This window comes from Centropristis striata, chromosome 16, assembly GCF_030273125.1.
Source record: "Centropristis striata isolate RG_2023a ecotype Rhode Island chromosome 16, C.striata_1.0, whole genome shotgun sequence".
Classification (NCBI taxonomy): Eukaryota; Metazoa; Chordata; class Actinopteri; order Perciformes; family Serranidae; genus Centropristis; species Centropristis striata.
Genome location: NC_081532.1, coordinates 12,046,848 through 12,060,126, shown reverse-complemented (window position 1 = coordinate 12,060,126; position 13,279 = coordinate 12,046,848). Strand labels below are relative to the sequence as shown.

Sequence of the window (13,279 nt, the reverse complement as noted above, 5' to 3'; positions counted from 1 at the left end):
TTCCAAAGGCTGACTCAATGGAATGCTGCACCTTTTTTCACATTGTTTTTAATTTTTTTTTTTAAATAGATGCTAATTTCTGAATTCTAGGGGTGCCATTTTTTTTCCTCCTGCAGTTTTATGCTTAAACTCCATACTTAATAGATAAGAGTGGTATCAATCTTTTCATCAAACTCTCAGGAAGAAAGTAAAAAAGCATTTTATAGGTTTATTAGGTACATTTTGAAGGTGCTATGTAGTTGCTAAATTATTGTTGCCGCTTATTTAAATGTAGATTTCTAAAACTTTTGAATTATTATTAGCATGAATGTTTTGGAACACACATTCATTTTTATCTAAATTTCTATGAGTTGTTAAATTCTGATTTTAACTTCAATTTTAGCCTCAATTAAATGGATTCTTTCATTGTTTGTTTTTGAAGTATAGATGTCATCTGCAATAAGAGCCCTCAGTCTAGGACTTATGATGCTGGGAGATCTAAACAGCACCGCTACAAACTCTCAGCAGGCTCCTGAGCATCTTCATTCAATCCATATTCATGTTGAAATGATAATTCATCATCTGTTTGATGTTGTGACACGTGAACCTGTCAGTGTGTGATTAGTCCTGTCAGTGATCACAGTGTGTGTCTCACCTCGGTTTGCTGTGCGACTCCTTTGATCCAAACCATCCCTTGTGTTTCTCCTCGGTGGCAGCGGGGGCCTGTTCAGACTCATCCCTGGACTGACTCTGCCCTTTCCCCGCAGACTCACTCCTCCCGTGGGAGAAAAAGTTCCTCCTCTGCTTTTTCCCTTGGCTTTCCGACTCCACCGTGGAGGAGGAGGAGGAGGCGGATTTGGGCGGAGCGGCCTGTCCCAACTGCTCCTCCTCCTCGTCGGCCAGCATGGGGCCGCTTTGCTCCAGAGCCGCAGCTATGGCCGCCTTCTCCTCCTCGCCGGGCTTGTCAAAAGACCAGCGGCGCCCGTCCCCGACGAGGCCTTTGGGGAGGTCTGTGGAAGGTCTGAGGTTCTGCAGCGACGTGGAGAAAGGCAAAGACTTCTGCAACAGTCCCAGGCCTAACGAATCTGCAGGTTTTCCTGAGCCTGGGTCCGGGGGCTGGATTTTGTAAGCATGGCTTCCGTTAACGCACACAGTGGGCTGAGGCACTGCGATGGTGATCTCACCGGCCTCATCACCAAACTCACATTTGAGAGAGGACGACTTGGGCGACGTGTGCTCTGCAGAAGACAGAAAATAGGCGGAGAGAAAAGGAGACAAAAAGAGAAAAAAAATGATGAAGATAATAAAAGATATTTAGTTAATTAAACCTTGTGATGACCTGGACTGATAATAGTTTTCACAGCAGGACAGATTAGTATTAATAGCAGACGTACAGTAGGTGTAAGAATGTGATGTGTTGAGCTTCACAGTGCAACATCTCTCCAATCAGGTGATTCAGTGTTAAGTTAATTAATTCTCCACACGCACATTATCAACTCGTTTCATAACAGGAGATTATGAAACATGCATTTCAGTATGTTAGCTGATTATAGCAACACTCTGCTGTAAGAGGTGAATTGTATAGACAGTCACAGTCATTTTTCCATAGTAACCTCAACCAGTTTTAGGTTGTTGTTTTTTTCTAAATTTGTGCATTTTACTCACTGTCACCTTGTTTTTAACCTCAAAACACATACACAAGTCTATACGTCTTAGGAAACAGCACAATCATGGTTACAAGTAGGAAGAGCTCAAAAATATGTTTTGTGCAGTTTAACACAGTTATAATGCATTCTATTTTTTTTTTTTTTTGCGATCAACTTTTTATTGACACCTTTTCAGTAACAGATACATGTGAAATAACAGCAAGCATGACACTTCATGCATGACACTCAAATGTTGTACCGGAACATAGCACAACAAAACTTACCCCCTCTCCCACCCTCCTCCCCGACAACAACCCACCCTTACCCTCCCACTGTTCCCCCAACACACACTTAACATACAAATCCCAATCCACCAACCCCCCACCCCTGCCTGCGGTCTCTGAAACAAAACATTGAAAAATAATAATAAAAATAAATAATAAATAAATAATAAAATAAAAATAAAAATAAAAAACCACAAAACACAAAAATAGTTAAAAATAAAATAAAATAAAAATAACTCCACACATTCCCTACTCACTGTCTGCTAGGGATCTAGCTAGTTCCTGTGGTGTTGATGAGGTCACCATGTCTGATATCTGAGCTGCTGTTGCTCTCCACAGGTTGATAGTTTTGAGTTTTGCTTTGTTAAAATGCATTCTATTTTTTAAAGTATAAAGTTAAGTTTAGAGTTAAATTTATTTGATAATTTAGTATACAAAATTGGACTAAATAAATGTAATTTATCTATATTACATTTTTTCTTCCAAATGTTAGTTATATAAAATATTATAATATATATGTATGTATATATGACAGCTCCACATGCTATAAAAAAAATTAACCTTTTAGATTTTTACAACCTCTCTTTTCTTCTCCTCTCTGCTTTGTGTAAACAGCCTGCAATATTTGGTCATGTATCTGTTGGTCAGTTATGGCTTCCCAGAAGAAGTTAATGTTTTTTACAGGAAAGAGTTTATTTTTGATAACAATTTAAATGATACATGTAGAATAGGGTGATTTTGATGTTCAACACACATGATTTGTTCAAGGACAGTCAGAAATGTGAAAATCCGACTATAAGATGCGGAGATAAACTGTGTCAATTTGGCATTATTTTAAGAAAAAAACACATTCACTTAAATATTCAAAATCTTGTTGTGAACTCATCTCACAATCATAAATTAGAAATCTATATTTTGAGAAATGTATATGTTATCTGATATTTTTACTATGATTAACTTGAATTTAACAACTGTGAATCATCATCATTATGTCTAAGTGTCGACAAGATTTCATGTTGTTTCCACGTTTCCGGTATTAATGCGATCTTCTAATCAGCAACAAAACAATTCAGTGTTTTTCCCAAAATGTCAAACTACTCATTGAAGTGTGAAACTGGTTTCTCCTCGCTAAAAGCTTAATTGTTGCAAAAGTTGTTGTGCAAATACATTCCCAACTTTTTGGGATAATCTGCTGACAAACAAACAGAGAGGTGAAAACATAATCCCCCTTAACCTCCATTAAGATAAGATAATTAAAGGAAAAATATGGAGTATTTGTTGCATCTTCCTGTTTTATCAACACCTCTCCTGAAGCATGCGGAAGAAATTCTGTTTCACACCCATCCTTTCTCTCAAAAGTGCAGCTTCTTATTAGACGGAGGAACACAAGTGACAAGCAACTTCATAAGCAAGAACAAAAACAAAACCTCAAATTACTTTATCTGCAGTTCTCACACGCTGAGTGAGATGTCAGTTAATAAGTTAGCTGCTGGCTGGTGTTAAATCATTTTGAGGAAGTGGTTAATTTATTAATACTTTACAAAAAAAGTTTATTCAAATTACCCTGAAACTTACACTATGCTGCAAGTTCTGCAATTGACATTTAAAGTGGTAGTATTAATTTGGTTTGGAGCAGAAAAGATTAGTCAACTGAGAAAAGAAAAAAAATAAGAATTTTGACATTTTGATAATGGACTTTAAATGGATAATTTTAATTATTTTTTTCAAGCAAAATAGTGAAATAAATGCCAAACATCCTCTGATTCCTTGCTCACAAATGAGACGATTTGCTGCTTTTCTTTGTCATATATCTTCATAAACTGAATATTTTGGGGTTTTAGACAATCAAAACAAACAAAACAAGACCTTTAAGATGTCACCTTGGACTCTAGAAAGTTAAGTCTTAAGTCTTCATCCTAATTGAAAAGGACATCATGGTAGCAACTTGTCAACCACAAGGTTGCCCGGCTGTAAAGCATACCCTGCTTTATCATCTATTTGACTCCAACAGGACCATAATTTACAAAATGAACATCATGCAGTATTTAAGAAGCTTTGAAAGTAGAGATTGAGACCATAAGCTCATTAGAAAAAAATGTTTACTAAGCTAATAAATCAAGTGAGAAGTAGGGTAATTTCTCATAGATTTCTATACAATCTGGCTTCTTTTTGCAACCAGTGGAGTGGAGAAAGTGGAGAAAAAATATATAAATAAATTGCTGTTCAGAGAGCATTAACCTGCCCTGCTCTGCCCCTCCAAATGTCTCAATTTAAGTTTCTCCCAATTATTTGACATGTTACAGACTAACCATAACTAAAAACGATTGTTTTTGTTGTTTAAGACTGCAGAGTTGTTACACAGGAGGGAAATCTCTGACTGAACTGTGAATTTGTAGTGAATATAATAGTCAAATATTTTTCAACACGTGATGACCCTTCATACTCACCTGGGCTGTTATCGACTGTCAGGTTGCTGCTGTTACTGGGCGAGTTGGAGAGGTCAGACACCACCACGCTGATGCCGGCCGTGGGGCTCAGGCTCCCGCCCCGTGATGACGACTCGCTGCTCTCCGAGCCGAGCGACGTGCTGGAGCGAGTGTCCGATGACTTCCTCAGCTTCCCTCTCAAGAAGAAGGTCCTCATCTTGCTCCGTCGGACCTCTCCCCCCTCGTCGTCCTCGTAGTCCTCCTCCCCGCCACCGTCGCTCGGCAGCCGGTTACGCATCCTGTAAAGGGACCCGTAACCACTCGGCAGGACGGCCGACGCCGAGTCCTCCTCACTGGATCTCCTCTTCCCCTTAATGCGCTCTTTCAGCTTGCCGAAGGTGGAGGCGCCCTTGTCCTTCATGACCAGGTCGTACATGCTGGCTGTCAGGTTGTTTCGGGTGAACTGGATGGTGACTTGAATGTCTCCTCGTTCCTTCTCCTTCTTCCCCGTCTTAGAGTTGAGCTTGTACCACCTGCAACAGAAAAACAACACATGAGAATTAGGGTTGTCAAAAGTATCGATGAAGTATCGAAGCATGAAGCTTGTTATCATAGTTGCAGTTTCTTTTTGCACAGCTGTTTTTTATTATAAATATTTAACCTGTGGTTCTGTTCATTTTTACATGTTGCATTTTTCTTGTTGATAAAAATGTTTCTGTTAAATTTTGGGATCTTTGTTTTTATCCCTGTTGTATTGAAAATGGTATCGAGTATCAAATTTTAGTATCGTGACAACCCTAATGAGAATAACAGAAAACACTGTATTGGTAGAGAGTGAATTGAAAGCAAAATACCTTCACCAATCATCTTAAAAATCGAAATCTCCACCATTGATGCTGTAATTATGAGCACTGATTTTAGTATTTTCAACTCTATTTTCATAATTATTTAGTGAATTGTATTTTCCATGTCATGTTTTGCCCCATGACGGATAAGCGGTTATGGATAATGAATGACTGAATGAATGTCATGTTATGCATTTTATGTATTGTATTTTGTTATTTTTTACTATTATTATGTGTGTATTATTGTCCATCGTACTTCCAAATAATTATGACTTTCTATCTCTTTTTATGTGCCTTCTATGTTTATTTCATGTAATCTTATTGTAAAGCAATAAAGTTTACTATTATTAAATTATCAAGCAGTGACATAATACGTAATTCCATCATTTAGTTGGTTTACAGAAAATCAATTCATTGTTGAAGTAATTTATCAAGCTGAAATACAGAACAGCTGTCAGCTCCAGGTTCTCAAATATGATTTATTTGCCAATTTCCTGTTTAATATCATAGTAAATTGAATGTATTTGCGTTGTGAACTGTTAGTCAGATCATTCAGTTTTTTAGTTTCCACCTTGGTGAAATAAACATCCAGGATTGTTCTGGGACAGTCCTGTGTTTCTATGCTAAGTAAAGGGAAATAAAGGATTAGTAAAAGAAAAAACAGCACCACAACTCTAAAATGGTCTCTATAGTTGACTAACAAAATAAATTATTTTGTGTAATAATGGTTACAAAAAAATTATTTACAAAAAGCGTGAAAAGTGTGAAATAGGATTCATAAAATCAATCATTAAATTAAAAATGTACATATATTTTTTACAATTTAGGAACTAATTATAAGGTGTCCTTTGAGTTGGGGTCATGAAATGTGAATGACCGTATTGTTATGATGAATGGGGCTAATCTGTCCTCACAAAGGGTAAGAGTGTGTCTGTGTCCTACTAAACCACAAGGCTGTGTGTGGCCCGACATCCCACAATACCTTAGGGAGGCCTGTTGTTTTTGTCTTCAGACCGGGTAAGCAAGAACAATGCACTAAAACAATGCTCATTTCTGATTTAACAGACTGTCCTACATAAATATGACAAAAAAACAGATTGTCCGCATGTAAACTCTTTTACCGGACGGGCACAGAGGTGGCAGTTCTTAGAAACTGTTCACCGGTGGGCGTAACAGCGCCAACAAGATCACCACACTGTGACTCATGGGAAAGTCTCATCTGTTGTGACCGGTTTAAAATTAATATGACTGAGAAAAATTCCCCCAGTTGACATGTGTTTCTGACACTCTGTGCTGCCAACGAGAAGTTATCAGTGCAGGAAGCAGGACTGAAAACTGAAAACTGGGCCTCAAACCAAACCCTGCTTAGTTAATTTTTCACTTCCTGTGCTACTAGGCTATTTTCACCTCACACCTCGACCACAGTGCGTTTCTCTATTGTTCATAAATAAGCTCTATTGGTGACATGTACCTGCCCAACTTTCACTCTACTTTTCTGATTGAGTACTCTTAGAGAGAAATGGGTAAGTTGACGTAGTGACAGGGGTAGGTTAAACTGTATATATGGGCTCTGAATTCAGGAATTAGTAGACTTTACAGAAATATTATCTAATTGTATCAGTAAAAAAACAACATAATGTAATAGGGATGGGCGTTTGGAAGAAACCTGCCAACTCAATTATCTATAACGTTAACGATCAATTAATCGATTAATGGATGCATGGATACATGGGCAAAATTACAGTACTATTCACAAGCCTGTTTTGATAACGGCCGCTTTTATTTTGACAGGACGGAAAGAGACTTCCTGTTGATCGTTAATCTAACTCAACTGAGATTATACTGTAAAGATAACGTCAAGGAGTTCAATGTTTTATGTTTTAGTCCCCGAAGAGGGAGTACGTTTTCACAGCAATCTTGCATATTTAAGTGTGTTTTGTGTTTAAATAAGTTTTGGATAAAGAACACGTAGTAATTCATGCTAGCAAGGTTTGATACAGAGAGCTAGTTTTGCTAAAATTAATAGACTTGTATTTCTGTGTGTTTTTATAATTGTACCTTTAACTTTCAGTTTGCAAACTGTAGCTTTATCCAACTTAATTCTCAGCTCATTGGTTTATTCATGCACAGCCGCAGAACTGAATGCTCGGCCGTGTTTCAGTTCAGTGAGTACTGATATGCAGTCATAGATAAAATAAAAAAAATGGCAGATCGATTAAAAGTTCCATGTGATTGACTAAATTCTTAATGACCATTATCGATTCATTATTCCCATCCTATAATGTAAATAAAGAGCTTATGTCTTCAATAAGCTGTTTTGTTGAAAATACTGTACAGTTCAAATTGAATCTTAACAAAATTCTTTAACTAAACTTAATGTAATCACATGCATCTAATTTTGGTATTGCTTTAGGTTGCTGGGAAATTCCAAAAAAATCAAGTCAATTTTATTTTTATAGCTCAATATCACAAATAAAGAATTAGCCTCAGGGCGGTTTACATTCTGTAAAGCATACAACATCCTTTGTCCTTTGGCCCTCACTTTGGGTGAGGAAAAACTCTACAAAAAAACTCTAACATGGGAAAAATAGAGATATATCAGGAAGAGTATCTGAGGAGGGATCCCTTTTCTCTGGACAGGCAGAAAGAGAGCTTAACGTGCAGTGAATTCAGCCTTAATGCACAAATATAAAACAGGATGTGAGAGGAGTTAGAGGAGGTAAAGTAACCTAAATTCTGCTTCACAAACAACTAAAATGAGTCAACAAGAAAGCTTAAATGTCGAGCTATGGAAAGTCGAATGTGCAACTGAAGAAAAGTCAGAAGAACGGAGGTTTAAACCTCAAAGATGAAGCATGAAAGAGAACAGAGGCTAAAGCAGACCCACTGATGTCTGTAGGATCTGAGAAAAGGAAACACGCACCTTATCTGCACAGCTATCTTAGAAACCAGAGAGCTTTTTATTTCCCCCCACAAGATTTCCTCCTTTTTTTTCTGTAAACCTTCAGTATGACTTCGCAGAAACTCGGCGAGGCAGAAAATTAACACAAGGCACAACCCAACACGAGCTGTAGATGTAAAGTTCACTGACCTTACCGGTTGGTTCGACTGGTGATATTTTGGCTTAACCACAATGTAACTGCAAAACATGATGCTGCAAATTACTATTGTTAGCGTGCAAGTATTTATTTTTATCAGTGACACATTAAACTTGAATGGCACTCAGAGAAAGCAGATGTCGGCCAAAGCCAGGAGAGCGTTCACATGTGCTACAAAATTGTGGTTTATTTTATCACTGTTAGCTTCTAAACAACACATTGATAGATGTTCCCAGTATAATTGTGCGACGACAAAAAGCAAAGGAAATGGATCACATGAGCCATTAAAATTGAGTACAAAGATTTTCACTGAGTTCTTCAACGTGAGGAGGCGATCATTTTCTGTCAGGAATTATTTTTTTAGTATTTTTATTTAGTCCACCAGCACTTAAAGGACAATAGGAAAATATCAAGCATGGAAAAGGTTTTATAAATAATAAACTGACACTTAAGGTGAACTGTACATAAGACTGAACTACAACATTATATGACAAACAAATATTTTTTACAATCATAATTTAACAGCCTGCTCAGAATCATTATTTTGGGAAAAAAACATGATAACATGCTATTGTTAGCATGTTGCCAACAGGAAATGTTATCATGCTACATTATGTTAGCATTGATCTCATACCACACATGAGGTTGAGTAGAAATCAGTTTTAGAGATTATCCTGTTAATATAAATAGTGGAGAAAAAAGTTGTCGTTTTTTAAACTGATGGTGGAACTTAATTTACATTTATTCATCCTGTGGGGATAATAAATGTCTGTACCAAATTCTATTGCAGGATATTTCACCCTGAACTGAAGTTGGACTGTTTAGGATACAATGTATCCAATAAAAATAATGGAAGAGAAATGACTAACTAAATCTTTAAGACACTAATTATTTTAAGTAACTGTGGCGTGAGGAAACTAGGGCTGGGCAATATGGACCAAAAGTCATATCCCGATATATTTAGGCTGAATATCGATATATAATATAGATCCTGATATTTTTATCGCAAAGTGAGAGCAAATGTTAAAGCCGAACATGACATGTCACAAGTAGTTTTATTGAATCCGTTTATTTAAGTGAACATAAATACTGTATGACAACAGGTAACAACTACCTTTTTTCCTTTATTTTTTTTAAATCAAAGCTCCATAAAGTGCACATTTAAGTAAAAGAAATATCTTAAATAAAAGCCACAGCTGCCTGGAGCAAGGATCAAAGTACAAATTCGAACTATATCGATATATGTGATATGGTCTAATTCCATATCACATTTAAAAACATATCAATATATCGCCCAGGTCTTGTCAGAACAGAACTGGTAGCTTCATATTTATTAAAAACCCATCACTAACAGTCATCTGAACCCAGTGCCCTTATTTCCAGTTCCTGTTTGACAGGAAAGTTTCTCTCTCTCTAGCAAAAACATTGGTGTAATTGTAGACTGCAGGAAATAGAAACACACAAGTACTATAATTCACAGCACAAGCTGTTATGTAATCGTCATCATCATCCTCGCACCGACCTCAAGTTCAGCCCTGAAAACACGGTAACACCCAAGATGAACGTAAGTGAAAACAATTAGCAAACAAACTCATTCCAGAACAAAACACTCCGAGAACTACAAATAGCAAATAGGTGGAGCCCGGAGCAGAGAACAGACAGGAATGCTGATGCTTTTTATAGCTCCACTGGAACAACAAACATTACGTCTCACATTAACAATGTTAACGTGCCACATGAGCATGAGACACGAGAAATTGTTTTAATAAATCCACGTGTCAAAAGACGTGGGAACTCTCCCATGAAGCCAGTTTGTATATAAGCTGTGGTATTAGGTTTTGCATAAAAATCAATTTAACAGACGCGGAATTATTCTAATCCAGATATTTACTTTGGAGCATTTCATTAATTCCAATCCTGTAACCGGATTATTAAGATGCATGTCAACAATTCTGAGCTTGTCTTGTCTTTTTTTTTTCACGTTTGGAACCATCCAAAACACAAAGATTTTTTTAAGGAGACTCTTGCTCAAGTGACTAATATTGTAAAGCAGTGCTTCTACCTCACATGCCTGTTAGGTGTGGACTCGAGTTTCACATCGATGCTCCAACAATAGTATCAGTCCTCCTCCTGATTCGGCAGCCAACTCCCTGTAGCCGAGGTGAGGTTCAAATTCCAAACACAGGACCTGGGAGCTATGTAAGGGTTTTCTTTTGCAAACCTACAGCTACTACTACCGTCATCATACTATTGTCCATGCAGGGTTTTGAATTTAGGGCACTATTCATGGGGGAAGTCCTCCTCCTTGTCTCTACTACTACAAGCAGCAAAATCATGCAAATTTGTAATTTATGTTCATTTTTGGTATAAGATTAGTGTATTTATTTGACTTAAGCAGTATCTCACATTAATATGGTTAATATAGAAGGATTGGGTGAAAAGATGCAGACTAAAAAACATTTCAAAAGCTATTACTGTTACACGCAAACCATCTTTTGTTTTTTGAAGACGATGCAAAAAAAGTTAGAGGCCTATTTAGGTACATGCACCTGTGCTCGCGGGTCATGTGACTCATAAAAAGCCTGACAACAACAAATGTAAACGTAAGTAGCATCAGGCCTGACTACAGAAACTGCAACACAGACAAAAACAGCAGCCTACATTTTGAAGCCCACGTACTCGGGCTAGAGAACAGTCTGTTACTGAAGAGGACCCAGTTTCCCAAAAGCATCATCCCACACAGACGCCTGTCGAGTTCAACAAGGCCACTGTGATACTGGAAAGCATTTTTGGTTATAAAAGTGTATGTTCCAAAACTATCTTCATATCCAAATGTTCTGCCTGTTTTTTGAGAATTTGTGGAAGTCAACACAGATTTCATTTTTTATAAACAGTCCCATTCCAGAGCTGAAGAGCATGACTGCATATCTGCTTCCTCATCTTGCAAAAACAGGAAATCACAACACTCCACCCCATCCCAGCATGACACCATCTCCTCATCTAACCCACCTCCCTCATCCACGCAAGAGCAGATAGGAAAGTTTTCTCTGCTCTGACGTCTTATTCTAGACTATGCCTTATAAATCGTCCCCTAGAAACCAGCCGTCAAGGCGGGACAGGGCTGAAATTACAAGACAAGTAGGCTATCAACCTATTTTATCCAGCAAGTACTCCGTCTCTGCGGGGCTGTGTAAGCCTGGGTGGTATCAGAGCCACACAGGAGAGACTCTCTGTATTAAAACTGGTGCAGAGGGCGCAAGATCTGTGTCAACTGTGAGATTTAGAAGTGCACTTTATTCAACAAACATATTGGTATTTAGGGTTATATAATGCTGAGAAACTCCCTTTTTGTCTCCCAAAAGAGTTGGAGGGTTTGTTGTGAGGCTCAAGGACCTCTACAGGGGCTGAGAGAACCTAATGCACTACAATACAACTTTAGAAAACACAAGCAAATAAAGAAAATATCTTCACATCTTTGACACGTTTCATCTAGAAACAAACTAATAGAGTTCTGCAGGCATGATTAGATAGATGATGATATTTGTGTAGGCCAAGCTGAAAGTTAACATCCCCTTAATAGCCCCTTTCAGACGATATTTACGCCACTGTGATGTTGCGCCTTCAGTCTGAGTGTCCCATAGTCGTAATGGGGGACCAAGTGATCCCAACTCTGTACCGCCTAGTAACAGAGGCGTAAAATTGGCGAGACTGAGGCAGGATCAATGTGAACTGGACACACCGTGACGTACCTTATTTGGGCCATATCATCAAAAACACGCCTCTTACTTGAGTCCGACAGTAATCAAATCACGTTAAGCAAAATGCAGAAAAAGTTAGCCAGAGTCTGTAGAATCTCTAAGAGAAACAGCGAGACTTGCAGTAATGTCATGCAGTTCTGAAATTATTGTTTTAAATGCACTCGCTGCTGCTGTCCCTTATTGTAAATGTGTTTCCACTGCAGTTACACATCACTACCGTCTCCTCCCACTGTGTCCCAAAATGCCAGATTGCAATGTGAATGGACACCAATATAATGCTGAATCTGTATAAATGTCCTAAGGCAAATTGCCGGCAGAGGTCTTTACGGCCCTTTTGCGGAAGTGAGATCAGTGTTTCCACTCCCATTGACTAGGGACACCAGCCCCCTCCCGAAAGAGATAAAACTGTTTTATTCACCAAATTTAATGGCAATTTATCAAATAATTGTTGGTAGGTCCATCACTTCGGTTCGATCTTAAATATCTCTGCAGACCTACCAACCGACTGGCCAGCCAATAGTCTATAGAGATTATAGATCAACCTCTTGACCTTTCAGTTACTCAAACTGCTAGACCACCTTGTTTCACAAAAATTAACAGGTGATGCATGAGACAGTTTTTTATTAACACAAACCAACGTTTTTTTGTCCAAAAATGGGCAGTCACAAACAAAAATCTTGTGTTAAAGTGTGAAATATAGAATTAATTAACTATTCAGAGAGTAGTCTTGCTGATTCAGCAAAACAGTCACAGCTAGGTCCCACTAGAGTCAACAGGTCCGAGCAAAAAACTACAATCAACGGTCAGCTGAAGATGCTCATTGTCGCCTCAAGAATGGCCCAACACGCAGATTATCAGCTTAGTGTCTCAAGCCACTTAGGGCTGAGTGTTGTTCATTTGAATCATTAAGTGGACATCTCTATCAATCATATAAGCCAGCAAACCATTCAGAAGCACTATGGGTAATGCTGGTAATGTGGCCTGGATTCCTGCCTCATCAGCAGATGTAGCTGACGGGCCGCGAGACCCAGACCACATTCCACATCTGGATGCGATGAGCTCTAACCTCACCACCAACTTCCCTCCAAATACTTTCACACAGCCCAGCATTGTGTCTTTAAACCACACCTCCTCTGGCCCACAGAGATAGAAAACCAAGGAAATGATTCAGTTTTTGTGAAAAGTAGATTAAAGTTGTATAAAAAAAACAAAAAGCCTCCAAGTGAGCTCGAAAGAAATGCAC

General features: G+C 38.2%; 1 protein-coding gene across 1 annotated transcript in view; it reads right to left on the bottom strand.

Moving 5' to 3' along the window:
* Window positions 1-13,279, bottom strand: part of rab11fip5a (RAB11 family interacting protein 5a (class I)) — a 34,045-nt gene that overhangs the window by 12,374 nt on the left and 8,392 nt on the right. The window contains exons 2-3 of the mRNA XM_059353279.1: window positions 4,357-4,868; window positions 635-1,217 (exon numbers count right to left, since the gene is read on the bottom strand). Of these exons, the coding sequence (XP_059209262.1) occupies window positions 635-1,217; window positions 4,357-4,868 (1,095 nt within the window). The remainder of the gene's footprint in view (window positions 1-634; window positions 1,218-4,356; window positions 4,869-13,279) is intronic.